The sequence below is a fragment of the Candoia aspera genome, chromosome 8, assembly GCF_035149785.1.
Source record: "Candoia aspera isolate rCanAsp1 chromosome 8, rCanAsp1.hap2, whole genome shotgun sequence".
Lineage (NCBI taxonomy): Eukaryota > Metazoa > Chordata > Lepidosauria > Squamata > Boidae > Candoia > Candoia aspera.
This window is the reverse complement of record NC_086160.1, coordinates 74729408-74749438: the sequence shown is the minus strand read 5'-3', so window position 1 is coordinate 74749438 and position 20031 is coordinate 74729408. Positions and strand designations below refer to the sequence as shown.

The 20031-nt window shown below is 46.0% G+C and overlaps 1 protein-coding gene across 1 annotated transcript in view; it reads left to right on the top strand.

Moving 5' to 3' along the window:
* The first annotated feature begins 349 nt into the window (after positions 1–349).
* Positions 350–20031, top strand: part of GFRA4 (GDNF family receptor alpha 4) — a 36839-nt gene continuing 17157 nt past the window's right edge. The window contains exons 1-3 of the mRNA XM_063310436.1: positions 350–617; positions 18230–18310; positions 19493–19838. Of these exons, the coding sequence (XP_063166506.1) occupies positions 350–617; positions 18230–18310; positions 19493–19838 (695 nt within the window). The remainder of the gene's footprint in view (positions 618–18229; positions 18311–19492; positions 19839–20031) is intronic.

Genomic DNA, 20031 nt, shown 5'->3' with positions numbered 1-20031 from the left:
GCCCTCCATGCCTCCTTTGTTAGTGGGTTCATGAGAGCAGAGTGTCTCTGAAGTGGCTGTAATGACATCTCCCATTTTTTATTGCTTGGATGTACAGATATTTCTCTTTCTTGCTCAGCCTCTACATCAGGTTTTTTCCAAACTTGGCCACTTTAAGATGGGTGGACTTCAACTCCCAGAATTCCCCAGCCAGCATGGGAATTCTGGGAGTTGAAGTCCACCCGTCTTAAAGTGGCCAAGTTTGGAAAACACTACTCTTCATAGTACCTTCCAGTATCTTCTCCCAGCAGATCCAGTTGGAGAGAATTCTCATCTGTCTTTCTCCTTTTCTTGCTAATTTCCAGAAGGTATGACCATCAGCTCTGCTCGCGACTGCCTCCAAGCCGGAGAATCTTGCACCAATGACCCCAGCTGTAGTTCCAAATTCCGGACCCTCCGGCAGTGCATCGCTGGCAATGGCGCCAACAAGCTGGGGCCGGGAGCCAAGAGCCAGTGCCGCAACACGCTGACCACACTTCTGTCCAGCCAGCTCCATGGCTGTAAGTGCAGACGTGGGATGAAGAAGGAGAAACACTGCCTCAGTGTCTACTGGAGCATTCACCACACCCTGATGGAAGGTCGGTCCACCAGGAGGGGTGGAGTGGGATGGTGGAAATAGTGCGTAATAACAAGAACGGTGCATAGTGGTGCTCAGCAAGCCACAACTCTCTTCTTGATTCTGTAATGTGCATCTGTACTATAAAACATGGGCGGCATTTCTTCACCAGGAAGTCTGTGATGTTGGTGGGATCTAAGAGTGGGAAGTTGGGAGTCCTCCAGAAGCTTGGGATAACGATTCCCACTACTGATGGGGAGAGGAACAAGGTGTGAAAAATCAGAACAGGTGGGGGCAGTGTATTTTCTAGGAATGTTTTGGGGAAGCGTGACCCCTTCTGATTCTCATCCCTGTCTCCTGAACCCCAGCTCTGGCTGAGGCAAACTGATGGGAAGGGACACTTTGCAGGTGCTCAGGAACATCCTTGTTTCAATTGGTGCTACCTGAAGGCTAAGAACCAGCATCTGTGACTGCAGCATACCTTTGTGAGGTCTTCCAGACGTGAGGCCTTCAGTAAACTTAGTTTTGGGTTGGCTGGTTTCTGCTGTGATGACCTTTTCTGGTTGGCTGGGGAATTTTTCTGGTTGGCTGGGGAATTCTGGGAGTTGAAGTCCACCCATCTTAAAGTTGCCAAGGCTGAGAAACACTGATCTAGATCGATTTGTGATGGCCTCATACCAAGATTGTCCAAACATGGTCATCAGGAAGGCTTAAGATGCAGGGTTCACAGCAAATGTATGGACCACAGAATTATAACACTGGAAGGGGCTATTTTAGCCATCAAGCCCAAACTTCTCTTCCTGTTCTCTGCAGGAATACAAATGAAATAAAATTGTAGCAGAATCCCAGACTCAATTTCTAAGCAATCTAGTAAATCCCAGATGTATTCAGATACTATTATTCCAACATCTAATTTCACAGCCAAATACGAAAATCACACCCACCCACCCTTGCTGTCATTCCGATTTCTAATGTCTTTTTCTGCATTATGTATCTTTTTCGAAGTGACATACATTACTTCATCTCACATGTTTTCCTGCATAGCTATCCTCTTCGGCGTTAGGGGGTGGGTCATTTGTCTCCTCGATGCAGGTTTTACGTGCCTTCCTCAAGGGTATGTTGGTCCTTTTTGCAGCCTTTCCAAAATTTGTACAGATTTCCAACACCAGAAATGGTGAGCAATGCCGTTTGCATGGCTGACAGCTACAACAGAGTTTCGTTTGGCCTTTTGCAGCCCTTGAATTCATGACAGCGTGCTTTTCTGTTGATGGCATCCAGGGGTGTCCATGGGGAGGGGGTCAAAAAAGTCACACACGCAGGCTGGGGCCATGCAGTCAAAGCCTCACCCCCGTTTATGTGTGTCATAACACCTGGCTGAAAATCTACATGTAAAGTCTTTTTGACTCTGCTTCAACCTTGTCCTTCTCTTGCAATTCCTGCGCTTATTTCTTTATGCTTATTTCTGGCCCGTGGCCTGGAAAAAGTGGGTCTTAAAAATACCAAGACCATTCCTTGCTCTTACTAGCACCTGCCTGTGGTCCTCCTGAGGACAGGAGATCTGCGAGGAGGAGAATATTTGCAAAGGAAGAGCTAACAGAAGCTACGCAAAGTGTTTTCTCTGAATCTCCTTTACGATTTTGCAGAGCAGCCTACATGACGGAGGTTTGCCATACTGTCAAGGTAGTGGGCCATAGAAATCCCAGAATCTTAGGACTGGAAGGAATCTTGGAGGCCTTGGATGGGGATCCTCAGACCATCTCAGATCATTGGTTCTCCAACCCTGGCTTGAACATCTCCAGTGATGGAGCACCCATGACTCCAGGAAGGAGGCTGTTCCACTGCTTCATAGCTCCCACGGTCAAGAAATTCCTCTTTATTTTGAGTTCCTTCTGTAAAGCTATCCCCAGTCGTTCTTGTCCTACCCTTGGGCAATGCAGAAAATAAATCCACAGTCTCTCCCCTGTGACAGTCCTTAAAGAACTGGAAGACTGCTATCACGTCTCCCCTTAGCCTTCTCCTCTTCAGGCGAAACATACTCAGCTCTTTTAACCATCCTTCCGAAGTTTTAGCCTCCAAGATCCTCACAGATCTGTGGGTTTTTAGTCTACAAGCATACAGAGTTTTGAATTTATGCCCAAATACATAAATAGCAAGCAACAATCTTCATTAATAAAATTACTCCCCAAAGCCTCTTGCATAATCCTTCTGGTTTTCTGATTCCATAATCCTTCTGGTTTTCTGATTCAACCTTTCTGTCCTAAAGCTGAAAAGGATCTAAACTTTTATCATTTTGCCCCTATTTAGATCTCAGACATCTCAAGATATTGCTTTTTTCAAAAGGAATACACCCATTTTCTTGGTAAACACAGAGAAATGGGGAAATGTCTTGCAAAGCATACAGTTACAGTACAATAAGTATTTACAGTTACGTATAAAATAAAATGCAATTTGAAATGCATGTTCCCATATAAAATGATTGGTGCAAAGCTAGTTGACTTCCCTATGTATTCCAGGGGAAAATGATATTCTTAGCACCTATTTCCTATAGCTTCCTTGGCAAGTGGGTAGTGTTAGAAATTAAAATTATAAATAAATACCGCTTAATAGAAAAGACAAGTTGGGAAATTAAAATCTACATTGAATTTGGGAAGCTTCCTTAGCTGAAAACTTGAGTTAGATTTGAAGTCCCATCCTTTTCCTTGAGTGAAAACAGATGTTCCAACAGGTCTTTCCTTATTTCAACAGAAATTCTTAGTTTGACCAAGTACACAAGCTGGTATGAATGAAAATACGGGCAGCAGAGGTCCATATCTATGGCCCCTTCTGATGGCAACCATAGCAAGTTTATCCACCGGAGGTGGGTCAAAAAAGTCAAGCTGTGGCCACCACTTTGCAAATGCACATCCCCTTTTTTGTGCATTCAATCACAAAATGGTGGCCACCATCTTGACTTTTTTGACTTCACAGAATTCTGGCTGAAAGGGTACAAGAGGTGACAATAAGCAAAATTTAACATGGTTTTTACACCTTTTTAATGCTTTTAGCACACCACCCAGAGTTAAATTATTAGTATTATGATTATGAATATTGAAATGCAGTGTGGTTTGATGCCAGGCGAGGAGTATGCAGACCAAGTTTTGCTTTTCAACTAGTCCTTAACAAATGTGTGAATGTAAGAAAGAACATGTATTGTATTTCATGATTTAGAGAAAGCATGTGATGAAATGCATCAGGTTGAATTACTGAATATTTTGCACAGATATGGAGCTGAGGGTTGGTTTCTGAATGTGGTAAACGAAGGGAGTAAAGTGTGCATGAGAATAAACAGATTGCTTAGCAAATGGCTCACCACTGAACAGGGATTAAAATAAAAATGTATGATGCCCCCTAGTTTAATTGATCTATGGATAATTGTATAAGAATTGCCTGTGGGATGTTAGAGGATGTGAAGGTATGCATATATGAAGATGATGCCAACTTCTTGATTGAGAAATGGAATTATGTGCAGCAAATGTTAGGTAGAGTATACGATACAAAGAGGATTTGAACGTTTATACTGAAAGACCAAAGGCCAAGGAAAACGTTATACATAAAGTTATACACAAATGACAAAAGAATTACAGCAGGTAGATGAATGTGTGTGCTTTGTAGAATGTTACCTAAAGGTGGGGAAATGGATGGAAACATTTCAGGACGTGCACATGTTGGGTGAGACGGACTATTCTGAGGAATGAACGTTTGTCAAAAGAAGCCTGAAGTTGAATGTGATGGAAATGAAGGGTAATCAGACAAGAAGAAATGGGCTCAAGAATTAAGGGTGTGTGGGTGAATGAATGAATGAATGAATGAATGAATTCTTGAACTGAATATAAACATGAATGACTGATACAAAGGAAATAGTTTGAAGTGGTCTCGTCACAGAGAGAGAATGAATTCGCAGCTCAGATATAGAAAGGAAGAGTGGATGGGTTGAGAGGAAGGGGGAGATGGAGAAGTCACTGTTGAGTTGATGAGGCTGAAAAAGAGAGAGGTGGGAAGTCCAAAGAACACAGTGTACAAAGTGGTGGATGGACAGAGTGGAAGAAAGGGACGGAGAGATTTAGCGAATGGTGTCTGTGTAAACTGGTTTTAGCTGAGTTCCCATCTCCTTGTCTTACTTTATGCTTTTATTATCTTAAGGTCTTATTATTTCTGACTCATTATATGAGTCAGTTACTTATGTGCCATAAGGAAGTGGAGTGAAAAATAAGGTTTTCACTTGCACTTGGCTCTCTCAGTAAACTCCCTCTTTGAACAAATAGGTTCAAAATGGAAAAAGAAAAGAAAACAGAAGGAGAACACTCGGGGCAGCTGGGGACTGAAGGAAAGGAACATCCATTGTTAGTGTGTCCTTGATAATGTGATGCTGCCAAAGAACTGGGTGCATGTTGAAACTGCCTGTCTCTTTATTATTATAGTTTCCGTTCCCCAGAAGTGAGGCAGTTGGAAATCTTTCTTCAAAGCTGTCCCATTGTTCCAGCCCATCAGCATGGGGGAGAGGAACCTCTGCTGTCCTGAGAGGGCCTCCTGGTTTGCAAATGGTTGTCTCGATGACCTTCTTTGCAAGTTCTGTGCTGCACATCATGTGGTAGCTGGTTGGCATGACAACCCCTCCAAGCCTCTTGAGCTCAAGGAGGGCCTTCCAGATGCAGGGGGAGAACATAGAAAGAGGAGGCCGAAGAGAAGGCCAACCCTCTCCAACTTCCAGCAGTCAATCTTGAGGCCATCAAAGATGCTAAGTGTTAGTAGAGGATGGACTGAAGGCTGGGACACACCTTTCCCCACCTTTTGGCTTTACAGTACTTGTCTCAAGCAGGTCCTTAGCTGAGAATCAGCATCATTCCAGCCCCATAAGGAATCTGGATGAAGCCCCTTCTCCCTTTGCTGGTGAGCCACCCATTCTTCATGTGTTGCACTAACGGACAGCCACTGATGGGAGACATGACCCTAGTTTATGAAGCTATGCATGGAAAAAGGGGAGATTTTTTTGCCCCTTCTCGAGACATGAGGACCTGGAATCATCCAACGGAGCTGATTTGAAGATGTACAACAGCATAATTAACCTGTAGAATGCATCCCCACAAGACATGGGGGGGGTGGCCACTAAATTCAAGGAGGACAGGTCTCACATGGGCTGTTGGTCTTGAAGGTTCAGTGGGTTGGGGCAACAGGCCTCCTAATACCAGTTGGAGCAGGGAAGGGGCATGTCTCCATCTCCTGCTTGTAAGCAGCCCAGCAATGTCTGGTTGAGCACCAGAAGAAATCTGTTGGACCAAGCTGAGCCTTGGCCTAATCCAGGAGGGTTGGTTAAACTCCAGCAACGAGAGTTGCATTTCCATTTTCTTTCCACTTATTTCTGAACTTCCTCATGCTGTGGTTGGGTCTGTTTATCACATCCCTCAGCAACAGTGGCTGGTTGTCTAAAGCTACAGGTAAGGTTTCCTCCAGCTGGCTCCGTCTAGGAGTGTTGGACCAGATGATGGGTATGGATGCTAAAGTCCAGCCATTCTGGAAGGAAGAAGCCAAGCTGGGGAAAACTGGTGCAGAGGTTTACAGTAGCTATTCCTGATGGCACCACAAGCCACAAAAACCAATCTACCATACACATTTTGTTAAATTTATAAGCTGTCCAACTCCATCATGACTGCAGTAACACTTAACTGCTCTGTTTGTTTGCTATGTGCACTGTACATACCAAGTCATCCAGTGCGCAGGGATTTACAGAGAATAAACCAGGACTTGTCCTCCTCCAGCTGATGCTGAACCAGTTTTCAGTAGACCCAGCTAGAAAGGCCAGCGGTGATGGATACTGGGAACTGTAACGTCCAGAAAGCCATACATTCCCCGTCCTTCATATAAACAGGCAGGCCCTAGTCCCTAGTCTGGGTTTACCAACGTGCTGAACCAAGGTTAACAAGCCACATGTAGCATGCTCTAAATACATCATAGGTTAATGTGACCTGATTCACACAACATGCTAAAGCAATTTCCACAACACCCTTGTCTCCAAGCTACTTAGTCCCAGTCTGGTGAGTTTATTTATTCCCATTTTCAATAACATGGTAATACAGAAACCCAGCCACAGTCTAGATATTTCAGCTCACACAAAAAGATAGATATTGGAGAAGAAAAGATATTGGGATAAACAGGGAAGACAAATGTAGTTGTTTCAGCCAGACACAGAAAGATGGAACTTATTTATTGTAATACTATAGAGCAGTGTTTCTCAACCTTGGCAACTTCAAGATGTGTGGACTTCAACTCCCAGAATTCTTCCCAAGCTGGCTGGGGAATTCTGGGAGTTGACGTCCACACATCTTGAAGTTGCCAGGGTTGAGAAACACTGCTATAAAGCATGCACAAGAAAAATACCACTTAGCAATTTTAGGAGTAATAATTTTGATGTTATGGAATTCTCTAAGCTCAGGAGCTGGGATAGCTCTTGGAAAACATGGTGGAGCAGAAGAGATGCACATTTCTTAACAGGCATGGAGCAGCATCTCCCCTGCGTGAAGAGACAGTTAGAAAGAGAATCAGAGGGATCATAAATACCCTACCTTAACGTACTCACCAATAAATGGGGGCTGGAGCTCAGATATACAGTTGCCCAGACTCTGAAACCGAACCCTCTTTTTACTTGCAATAAACCTGACCAGTATGACTCTGTAAGAATCTCGGTTGTCAGTGGCTAGTAGGGGCTTGATGCACCATGATCTTATCTGGGAGACCTTCAATTCAGAGGAAGGAAACTGGGCCCATTTTTGGTCAAGCTGACCATGGATATGACTGTCATTTCAACGATAGTGGACAACTTGGTGTGAGACTTGGAAGTTGGAGGAGAATCACTCCAGAAATAATGCAAAGAGAGCTGAGGTGTTTCCAGCCTTGACTTAGAATGAGTCATTTTGATAACGGGGGTCTTTCCTCTCAGGTGTAACATCAGAGGAACATGGGAAAATAAGCAGAGATTGCTAGAACTAGGAGGGTTTCTCAGAGAGTACGAGAAATCCAAAGACAACGGAGACCTTCAGAAGTTCAGCTTCCCCACCAGCATGGAAGATGATGGGACCCCATTTCCAACAGTGGGAGCTTAACCAAGATACAGTCCTTAGCCACAAAGCAAGGGGCCATCACCACAGTATACAGGGCCTGGATCCATTTTTTCCCCTATGAGAAGTGAGAAGAAGGTGGAGGACTGAAGCTCAGCAACAACCGGTGCCCTAGACATTGTCTAACCCTGTCCTGGGTCTCAAACTGATTGCAGAACCTCAGCTTCTCCAACAGGTGATTACCCAGCCAGCTGCACTGGGGGGAAAGAGGTCAAGTGGCTCAATTATCCCGCTTCTCAGCCTCCCAAGCAGCCTCCCAAGCAGCAGTTGGCTTTAACACCAACATCCTGATTAGGACCTGGAGGGCCCAGAATTGGCAGATGTTGCAAACCAAGGATCAGCAGGAACAGGGTGTGTTGCCATGCATAAATCCTCTTCCAGGCTGTACAACATCTCCAAAGACCATTCATGCCCTGGCAATGGTTTGATTTCCATCACAGGTGTGATTGGCGAGGGCACACCCACGTACCAAAATTGTAATAATAGCCACTTAAGCATGATAATTAGAGCATCTCAGCCGTAGACTATATTTTATCCCTTCAAGAGACTAATTTTGGCAAGTACTGAGTTTTTAAAGGGGCCTCGTAAAAGCGTTAACTCGGGGAACATAACTCTTGTCTTGTCAGGGTGGTGAGTGTTTTATGTGCCATGAAAATTAAACCGGGAGTGAAACATGCGCACCCAAGCGTGGGCTGGAAAATAGATGGATTAATAAAATGCCACTGGGGGCTGACAGCAAAGGTGGGCAGGCTGAGAAGGAAAAGAGGGGGGGAGAATTACAATCAACTTGGGGAAGCGGGGTGGGAAGGGAAGGGAAGGGAAGGGAAATTATTTTGCTGGGGAAAGATATGCAGAAAGACCCATCCTTGATATCTAAAGGTAATCCAGGTAGTAGCATCAGATAACGAGATTGCGACAACCAATAATTTATTGTTCTCTTAAAAGATCCAAACTCCTGTCCTGCCAGTGATACCAACACAGCTCCTTAATTATTTCTTTTCTTTTTAATCCCAGCTCCAGACCAACCCCACTGATGTAATTTTAGGCTTAATGAAGCCAAAGTGCATTTTACTTTAGATTCTTCTTTAGCTTCATCTGTTCTTTCTCCATCCAAACCAGGGTCTCTCCAAAACTCTGGGACTTCGACTCCCATCCTGCCCAGTGAGTCTGGAAAGGCATTGGAAAAGAGGCTGGGCTTATGCTATGAATTCGTGTTTTTTTTAATAAGAACTTTATTAGTTTTCAAAGTGTAGTTAAAATACGAAATAGAAAAAATAGAAAAGCAAGAAAAAAATTATAAAAGTGCAAATAGACAAAAAATAGAAACAGAAAGTGACTTCCGACTTTCTGATGTAGATAAATTTACAGATAGTATCTCTTACCATTAGTTAAACCTTAGTAATGTTATTTCTGTCAAAACAAGCCACTGCATTGCTAACACCCAAAGACAAAATTTCATTTTTTTTCCTATCACAAGAAAGTAATCTAAAAGTGGTTGCCAAGCAGAGATAAATCCAGAAACAGTCTTTTCTCTTATTAACGCTGTTAACTTGGCCATTTGGGCCAAATCCAATAATTTAATAATGCAATCTTCCACTGTAGGTGTTTGTAATGTAATTTGAGAAAGCGTCTCAGGCAGGACCCTCCCTAGTTCTCATGAAGATAAAGGGAGGGAGGGGAGAAGTGCATTCAGACTTGTTACTGTAACCTTATAATAAAAGTAGTGCTAGCATTCATAACTTTGGTTTCCTAGTCTGGTCTACCTTGAAGGGCTGGCAAGGGCATACAGGTAGCACCTCTCTGCAGCTCTTTAAAGCAGCTGTGTCCTGTTCCGGAAGGACCCTGCAGTGCAGAGGGCAGCCACACATTCCTGGGAATGGATGCGGTTGCTGTAAAGCGTTTCAGACAAGTGCTACATTTGGGCTCCATAGTGCCTTTCCTTACTCTGTCCTAACAGCCAGTTAAAAGTCCTTTTCCTGAGTTACCCCAAGACCATGAAATGCACCTGTTCAAGAGCTGTGTTGGGCCTCCACTCTTTCAGTACTTAGAAAGTCTCTTTCGCTGGGTTTTCACTTTGAGGATTTTAGCATGTATTTGATCGTGAATTTTAACTGTATTTTTCCCTTGACTCTTCAGCAGAGTAGAAAGACAAGGTATCAGTTAAAAGCATAAACATACCTTTGTCCAAACCTTTAAGCTTCGGGCTCTGAATAAATGCAGGGGGACCTCAGAAATAACCCCAGCAAGCCTGACTGCTGCTCGAGAAAGTTGTTTGAGGGTGGAACTGACTCCCTTGCGATGGCCTCCTCAGCGTTGGCTTCTCCTACTGGATATTTTTAATTCGAGATCCCTGCGCCGTTAGGGAGTTCAGGTCCATGGTCTGCTCATCTCTGGATTCTGCCCTGCTCTGATTAAATTAACCAAAGTCCTGAGAATGTAGGACTCTTAAGAAGAGACTTCAGGATAGATCAGACCAAGGACTCACTTGGTTCAGGAATGTGAAGTACAGAGGAGTCAGCCTGATGCATCTTTGAAACTCACAGGTGGAGTTGAAAGACGGCGTTTACGGGATGCTCTCTGGAACCACCGATATCCAGCCTTCCATGTATTTGCCTAAACGGGTGGCCCCTCAGCATCTGAAACCAGCAAAAGATACTTATTTAGTTTCTTCCTTATTGATTGCAATTTGAATGGCTGCCTGTCTCATCCTTGTCATTCTGGGCAGCTAACAATAATTAGAGAGACAACCTAACAACAGCAGGACAATGGATGTGTCATCGGCAGCTGGGATTAAACTAGAAGCAATCGTCCAAATCCAACACCAGCATAACCATCCCACGGAGTCTCCGATGCCCTCTGCCCCCATGCCCGGTGACCTAGCCACATCTTCAGGGCCTTACAAAAGGCCCAAGGGGTTGGGGCTAGTCCGATCTCGGCAGGGGGATGATGTTGTATAGGGCAGGCGCCACGACAGAAAAGGCCCTTTTCCTGGGTCCCACCAAATGGCACTCTTTAATCAACGGGTCCCGCAGCCTGCCACGCCTGCCACATCTGATGGGTTGGGTAGACATAATCGGGGAGAGATGATCCCTCAAAGAACCCAGCCCCAAGTCATGAGCTTACCTCTGCATTTTTCCAAGGAGTCAGGATTTTTTTTACTAATTATGAATCTCACCCCTTTTAGACCGATCTCTGAGCACGTTTTCCATCCCATAAACGATTTCAGCAGGCAACAGCGACCAGCCAACCTTGTCTGCACTCCAGACTTAAGAGCTCGGCCTGGTTAGTATGTGGATGGGAGACCACCAGAAATCTCAGGGCTGTAGGCTGTAGGCTCAGATGGAATTTCTGTCCTGCTGCCCAGAAAACCCTGTGGATATATCCAAGGAGTCACCAGAAGTCAGCCTGAAGACACCATGATTGTGCCTCAGGTGGTGTCTGGGAGCAGACAGGGGACTTGAGATTGACAAAAGCAGCGTTGCGCTCTTGCACATAGGTCCAAAGGCACAGAGCTTGCAAAGCAACCCTGCAGTGCTGCTTATGTCCTCCCGGTGAAAGTGTCCAGTTCTTGCAGACGCTGTTATCCATCTTGGTCCTTAAGTGAGAAAACTGCAAGAAAAATCATCATTTTTTCAGCTTTGGGAATGATAAAATTCAGGATAGGATTGGGCCATATTTTGTAATACCTAACGACTTGAAGATGGGTAGACTTCAATTCCCAGAATTCCCCAGCCAGCATGGCTGGCTAGGGAATTCTGGGAGTTGAAGTCCACACATCTTAAAGTGGCCAAGGTTGAGAAACACTGATCTATAAGACACAAGAATCCTCATAATTATCACATATTATTGTGCTTGTCATTCTTTTGAATTCATCATTCTTGTAGCTGCTGTATTTTTTTTTCCAGAAACCTGAATGCTGTAATCTTTCCTCAAAAAAGGGCTGCTTGAGCCCCCCAATCGTGCCAGTTGTCCTTCTGAGGACATTTGCCACCCCTGTAATAGCTATTTTTTTTCCCCAAAAAATTCCCTTGCAGAAAGCGAGGCTCGATGATTGCCCCACAACTTGGTTGTCTCCTCTTTCCAATTCTCACCGGCAGCGTTCTGGCCTCATTTTCTATGCCCAGAATGCCCCTGCTCTTTCATTCCAGCCCACTCCTCTTTCAATTGCTTCCCTTGTCAAAGACAATTCACTGCGCAGCCCGGCCTGGCCTCTTGTGATTCTTCCCAATATTTCTTTGGCACTACAAACTGGTCCACCAGGCCTTGTCTCTCTCAGAAAGGGCTGGTTTTCTGCCTTCCCTTGTCCCCAAATGTTCAAGTGATGGATGAGTCTCAGAGCGAAAGAGCTGAGACAATATAGACACCTTTGCAAAGCGTCAACTTTCTCACACGCACACCCTCGAGGGGCCATAAAAGCCTCCAAGATGCCATTTACACAATCAATTATTCCCAGGCCCTGGGAATTTGTGGAGCGTATTATTTACTTAACGCCAAAGCTAGCAAAGATGGGGTTCCAGGCATCTGAATATCGGCATCTGAAAGATGGCAAGAAGTTGTCTAAGGACAAAATGTGTCCACGCGCTTACCCGTGCAATTGGCCTGATCCAACAGGAACAATCCGTACGCGGCAACTTGGTGCAAAAATCTTCCCTGCTGGGTATGAAAATGAATGTCATAGGAAGTGACTAAGCATTCAGCCCTCAAGGGTACACATGCTGTCCTTCCCTGCCAAACAGATCTATTTTTGACCCAGAGGTAGTATTTTCAGAACTTGCAGAAAATCGCAGATTGGTCTAGAGAAGGACCATTTTGGAAAAGCTGCTTCTGGGGATCCAAAATTCGTTAAATTTGGATTTAGAAATCCAAAGTCTGTCGTTAAAATGCGTGACCTCGGCTCCTGACACGGCAAACTCTTCTCCATGGTTTACGACGGAGCCACCACCCAACCTATTTGAAGGGCACCAGCTTGGGGAAAGTTGGTGAAGATCCGGGGCTTTTCATTCACCGCTTTTCTTCCCGAAAGGGACGGAAAGAGGGTGGGAAGCAGGAGAAAGCAGCTCTGATCGATTGGGGTCATGTTCGGTTAGGCATCAGTTGCAGGCGAGCAGTTGGTTGGTTGATGGGAGTTGTAGTCTCACACTCTAGAAGGCAGTTTCCTATTTTGCACTGATTCTGACTGCTGGCCACCTCTGTAGAGGTGGGAAAGTAGTGTAAATCATCTCCTTCTAGTTCACCTCAGCTTCTGGTAATGGCACAGACATATTTTTAGGCAAAAATACAGAAATGGTTTCCTACAGCCTTCTCCTGGGATCTTTCTTTAATATCCCAAACCAACCTACCTCTGGGATTTCCTGGTGGCCCCCTATCCAAGTTCAAACTCCATCCAATCAAGCATAACCTCTTGAGATCCACCAAGTTCAACCAGGTGCTGCCACCTGCTGTACACAAGAAGGTATGGCACAAATCGAACGCATACATATCTCAGTGCTCTGTCTCAGTGTTTCTCAACCTTAGCAACTGCAAGATGTGTGGACTTCGGCTCCCAGAATTCCCCAGCTAGCCATGCTGGGGAACTCTGGGAGTTGAAGTCCACACATCTTACAGTTGCTAAGGTTGAGAAACACTGCTCTATCTGCTTCTCCAGGCTTACTTTTAAGTCGCTGTGAGCAATTTGGCGTCTCTCTCAAGATGGGAACTTTGTGGAAAATTGGCAATTTCTAGCGTAGCAAATTTCTATCTCGCTTTTCTATCCCCTCTTAAAATTTACCAGTTCTATGAAGCCCTAATACCCCATTCTGACCTAGAATTATGCACACTTTCCTCCCGTATATTCTTGCCTCCCTCTTCATCTATTATACACCCTGTGTCGAATTTTATATTCTAAGTTTCCGGGGAAGGAAAATGCCCTCTTGGACTCGATAACATCCTCTGCACACTGATGGCTTTCTGAATCTTATTCTCTGAATAAATATTCTTGAAGCTTCCCCTGCTTTCTGCTACCCATCTAGAAGTCAGGAATTTAACATCGGATGCCTTTACTTGCCTTGCCTTATAGGCTATTCCAAATTCAAGCAGCTCTGAGCAATGTATGCCCCAGCTTCCATCAACTGGGCTAAAAACAGTACAATAACAGAAGAAATCGGTGTTACGAACCCTACATATAACATCAGGAATAATCACCAAGCTTTGAGCAAAGCTTTGAAGGGCTTCCCTGCCTGGAGGGAACAAGATTGCAGCATTGCGGCCCCTGAAATCCAGGGGTTTTGAGGGAAGGGACCATCTGGAAAAGGAGGGGAGGCTGTTCCACAGCAGGGGCAGCGTCTGGGAAGGGTTACTGCCATGCTCCCTGGAGACGGTGCTGCCAGAGAGAAGGAGCGACCCGGAGGCGCTCACTATCAGATCTTTGGGGGCGTGCAGATGCTACGGCTGAAGGCGTTCCCACATATCTCCAAGGCCTGAACCACAAAGGGTTTCCAACCCGCAGCTTGAACTGCACCCAGAAGCCAACCACCGCCAGTGCGGTGCTCAGCGGAGCCGTACAGGAAAACTAGGAATGCCCCATTCTGGACCAGCCGCAGCTTCCAAATGGTTTCCAAGGGCAGCCCCATATAGAGTGCCTTGCAGTAGCCTAATCAGGAGCAGACTAAGGCATGAGTGAGGGAGGCAGGGAGGGAGGCAGGGAAGGAAGGAAGGAAGGAAGGAAGGAAGGAAGGAAGGAAGGAAGGAAGGAAGGAAGGAAGGAAGGAAGGGAGGGTGGGCGGGCTCAGGAAAGCAAGCCAAGCTGCAAGCTTCAGATCAAGTTACATTTATGGCCAGAATGAAAAAGAAAAAGGCTTCTGTAAAGCATTTATCTATTTTACAGATTGAAAAACATTGGATCTCTGAGTCATAAAGAAGTTTCAACCAGACCCTTAAATTGCACCTTGAAGCCAACAAAGTAGTGACATTCCAGGGGGACAGATTGTGACCCGCCCATTCCTCCCTGAGCTGCTGTGTTCTTGGCCTGCTCTAATTTCCAACGGGTTTTCAGTACTGTAGCACAGTGTCTCTCAAGCTTGGCAGCTTGAAGATGTGTGGACTTCAACTCCCAGGATTCCCCAGCCAGCCATGCTGGGAGTTGAAGTCCACCCATCTTCAAGCGGCCAAGCTTGAGAGACACTGCTGTATCAGAACCTCATGCAGTAGTCCAAATGAAGCATTGAACCACGAAAACCTCTTTTCGTGGAGTTGGGTGGGTGGGGGCTGTCTTAAGACCTCCTTTGTCTAAAAGAGACTGGGGCTCCGCAAAGGGAAAGCCAGCTTCCTAGGGATTTCTGGAAACCCTAAAGAAGATCCATCCAAGACAGCGATCTAATACCAGTGTCTGCTGCATTCAGAAGTTCACAGCTAGGCTCTTTTGAGGTGAGTTGAGGAACACCTACAGTATAATGACTGAACGGCTGTATCGTCAGCATCTCTTCCAAACATTCTTTAAGAATTCTTAGCCAGCTTGGCCGGGAGTTACAATTCCACCACGCAGGGGTGGCCTCAGGGGATGGTCCAAAAAGTCAAGATGGCAGCTCCCTACCAGGGAGTCCCGCCCACGAGAGATTATTCCAGGATTTCTCCTTCCCCTGAAGAAGTTTGGAGAAATTGCCCCTTCAGTTTTTCTGCCTGCAAAATTGAGAAAAACTTTGTGAATTGCCATTTGTGTTCACAGAAGTACATTTCTCAGGACGTCTTCCAGAGTCACCTTCCCACAGCAGAAGTCTACCTAAGAATCTACAGGATGGTCTTCTGGGGAGGGTGGGAAATATTTATTGGTTGGAGGACAACCACGTTTAACTTTTGGGGATGGGGGGCATGTGACCTCGCCAGAGTAGGCAGTGTTGAGACTCCCAACAAAGTAGGGTCTTGTTTTGGGTGGGTTGGTGTGTTAAATAGACTTACAAGCTTCTTGGTTTGTCTTCTGCCAAAACAGGAAAATAAATCCTGCTGCAGGTTCTTGAAAGCTTGTCTGCAAAATTCAGAGGTGTGATTTCTCAATCTCTAGATACTGTCAAAAGTAGTTTTTGCAGATTATGGGTTGCTCACACTAATCTAATCCTACATTTTATTTCCACTGTGGGCAGATACACTGAAAGAGTTGAATGGATTAAAACTAAACAAAGCCAGTATTTGTAGCTCAGGGTTGAACTGTGCAGTCTTTGGTGCTCTCTGGCTGGGGAATCCTGGGAGTTGACGTCCGCCCATCTTAAAGTGGCCGAGTTTGAGAAACACTGGTCTGGGGAGTCCTTGGTGCTCTCTGAGCCTTGTTGTTTTCTTGCAGACATTTCATTGCCAGGCTAGGCAACATCTTCAGTGTGAGGACTTCAGGACTTTTCAAGCCCCCGCCCCCTCTCCCAGTGGAAATGTTGCCTAGTCTGGCAATGAAATGTCTGCAAGAAAACAACAAGGCTCAAAGAGCACCAAGGACTGCACAGATTAAACTGGCCTGAAATTCAGTAATAGAATCATTGCATACAAGGAATGTGGCCATCCGAACTGGGAACCACTTGTGGGCCTTTTGGGCTCCATGAATATCATGTGGCAGGGAGTTCCACCAGTTAGAAATGCATGCCATTAAATATCTATCTATCTATCTATCTATCTATCTATCTATCTATCTATGTCTGTCTGTCTGTCTGTCTGTCTGTCTGTCTGTCTGTCATCTCTCTCTCTCATTCTCTCTGTCTCTGTCTCTTTCTCTTCTTTCTGAGGATGGCTGTTTATGCAAAGTAGCTACACCCCAGACAGTGCCAGGTAACTCCATACAACTGTGAGCTGAGGTTGGACATATGTAATTGGCACGGAAGACTCAACCATTTCCCAAAGACCCAGGTTTTCGATCAATGAAGCTTTGGGCTCTGCAGATCTCAAAAAGGCTTAGCAGGAAGTCAAGCAGAAGCAGGAAATTATTGGAACATCACAGGAGAACAGCGATAGGCAGAACAGATTGCTGCCGCCAACACCACCAGGATTGTAAAATTTTGGTGTGTAATTTGCAGTTCAATCTGCCCCCAGCACTGTCCCAGTTAATCCTTCTATCCAGATCAGAGCAAGCACACATGCCACTCCATTCAGCTGGGTGTGTGTGTGTGGAGAGCTTGATGTTTAGTTATTAAACATCAGCAAAGATCAAAAGAGTTACCTGCAAAAGACAGGGATAAAGAGCATGCAACATCAAGGAGAGATTATATATATATACATCTATATATCTATTTACATCTATCAAAACAGCACAGAACTTTCGAGAGCTGCTGGAACCAATCCTGTGGGTAATAAGCACAGCCAAAGGGTGTGCGTCACAGCAGCAGGATAGAGATGGAAAGTAGGACACCAGGTGATCCCTCTTCTATTCTGCACCATGAAGGACATAAATTGAGGGACGGGAATCTGTGTCCAAGAACTAGAAGTTATTATTTAGAGCACCAAAGAGAAAAGCTTCATAGAAAAGACTTTAGTCTTTTTATTTCTCCTCCCCTTGAGTATTCAGTTATTTTCTTTTAAAAGGTATGTAGCAATGTTTTCGTGTAACAGTAAAAGCAGGCTGATTTACAATGACACTAGAATGGAGTCCCCCTTTGGGAGAGATGGGCGGTAACAGAAATTTGAAAAATAAATAAATAACTCTCTAGGTTTCTTCTATCTGTGGAATTGTCTGTAGCACTATGCATTATGCATTTATTTGAAAAATTATAGATTTTTTCTCCCTCCCCTATGCACATTTTTACTGCCTCAGAAAACAAGGGATGGTAAATAGGTTACTGTTGAAATTATCTTCCCCAAGCTTAGTCAGTGAGCAGAGAGAAAATAGATAGCTGAGAAAGAAAAAAAGGATATAAGGATACAGACATGGGAAGGGTGAGAAATGCTTTCAGAAAAATTTAAAAATGCCATCTGCTTGCCCTCCAAGGAACTCACCCGTCCCTCATCTTCTTCACCTACCTACCAAGGCTGGCATAAGTCTTGCACAATAGAAACACCCAGCGTGTGGGATGAAGCCAAGAAATGGATTAATTCGGGGACTAAGGGAAGATCCCTGGCAGCTATCCCTGCTAGTGTGGGAGGGCTCAGGGTGCAAACAGGGCAGGCAACGGCCGGGTGTGTAGACTTCAAATCCCAGCATTCCACATTGCTGGGAATTCTGGGAGTTGAAGTCCACCCATCTTAAAGTTGCCAAGGTTGAGAGACACTGATCTACCTGGAGAGCTTATGAAAGGCATTTGAAGTCTGTCCAAGGGAGGTAAGAGGCCGGTCGGCTTTAACTTGTCCCCCTCCTGCTTTGTGGATTTGAGCTGCTCTCTGTTTTTACTTGTGCTACCCGGCTGTGAGATGCCCCAGGTAAGTCCCGCTCAGCCTGACGGCAGAGCCTGAGGTTTCATTCACCCACATAGGAAAGCAGAGGCACCATGATGGCGACGGCATTCTTTTTCCATAGTTATCTTGGTTGTTTCGTCCCCCTTAGGCACGAACGTCATGGAAAGCTCCCCGTATGAGCCCTTCATAAGGGGGTTTGACTACGTCCGGCTGGCATCCATCACGGCAGGTAAGTCCCTTGGCATGAAAGATGCACTGGGGACATGCTCAGAACAGCAAAGGTCAAGGGAGCATCATCAGCAACGTCAGCGTTTCCCCAAAGGCCGGCTTGGTTTCCCACCCGCGTTGCTGACAAAGGTGGACAGCGACGCAGCTTCTGAGAGGACACATCGCATGTTCTGCAGTGGCCGTAATTAGGAGTAGCACTATGCCCAGTAATTGGCCGATCAATCCTGGTGTCCGCTTTCCACTTGCAGGGTTGGGTTCAAGGTTACAGACGGACCTGGAAATGGATTCTCCACATGGTCCATTAGACACTTCCATCAGAGGGAGGTCGCCAAGCCGAGGCCAGGAAGGCTCTAGGTTTCCTACACTGAGCAGCAAGTGACACTTTGTGCTCTATAGCAGTGTTTCCCAACCTCGGCCACTTTAAGATGGGCAGACGTCGACTCCCAGAATTCCTCAGCCAGCACGCTGGCTGGGGAATTCTGGGAGTTGATGTCCGACCATCTTAAAGTGGCCGAGGTTGGGAAACACTGTCTATAGCGCCCACCCCCACTGTCTTCTTGTACGATTCACTGGGGACACCAGAATCCAGCATTTTCAGTGGTTTCCTAGGCTGATCCTGTAGGTACCCTGAGCCTACGACCTTAAAAAGTCAGCACCTGGAATTGTTCCTGGCTCACTGGAAGCCAACCCAGCATCCACAGTAATAAGTAACATATCACTGAAGCGGCTCAGTTGAGTTCCATGCAGAGAATTTGAAGTTTCTGGACGTGTTTAGCCCTGAGAAGCAGAAACTATATAGGGACATGATGGACCTCTTCAAGGTCCTGAAACAGGAGTGTCTGCAGGGAGGGAGGCAAAGAATTAAAGTTGGTGCCTGCCACTGCACAAAGTCGCCATCTTGACATTTGTGACAGTCACACCTACACCCCCATGGGAACCTTTGTCTTGAATGGCTGTCACACAAGTGGAAATTTAAGTTACGGGAAAGCGAATTCTGGCAGAATGCTAGAGAAAACGAGGAAATGGTGGGTCGAAGCAGAGGCTGGACAGCCGTGGGTCTGGGATTCTTCCACTGCAATTCCTGGCCTGAGCGGAGGGTTGGACTTGATGTCCTCAAGGGACTCTTCCGCTGTAGGACTGCATAGATCTGCCCCCCCCCTCCTGGTGCGTTTCTCCTCCGCAGGCTCCGAAAATGAGGTGACGCAGGTGAACCGCTGCCTGGACGCCGCCAAGGCCTGCAACGTGGACGAGGTGTGCCAGCGGCTCCGGACGGAGTACGTCTCCTCCTGCATCCGGCGGGGGCCCCGGGCGGACCCCTGCAACCGCTCCAAGTGCCACAAGGCTCTGCGGAAGTTCTTCGACCGGGTGCCCCCCGAGTACACGCACGAGCTCCTCTTCTGCCCCTGTGCCGACACGGCCTGTGCCGAGCGGCGCAGGCAGACAATTGTGCCCACCTGCTCTTATGAAACCAAGGAAAAGCCCAACTGTTTGACGCCGCTGGACTCCTGCCGAGGAAACTACGTCTGCAGGTATCAAAGCTTTCCGGCCTCCAAGCTCCAAGGCTGCTTTCACACAACATACTGACCCGGGTTGCCCATTTGCTAGGGCCACAGAACCCACTGAACCAACAACTAACCCAGCAGGCAGGGTTCATACCGCGCACACACACACCCCAGACTATCCCGGGTTTATCAAGCTGGGTAAACTCAGGCATTTGGTCTT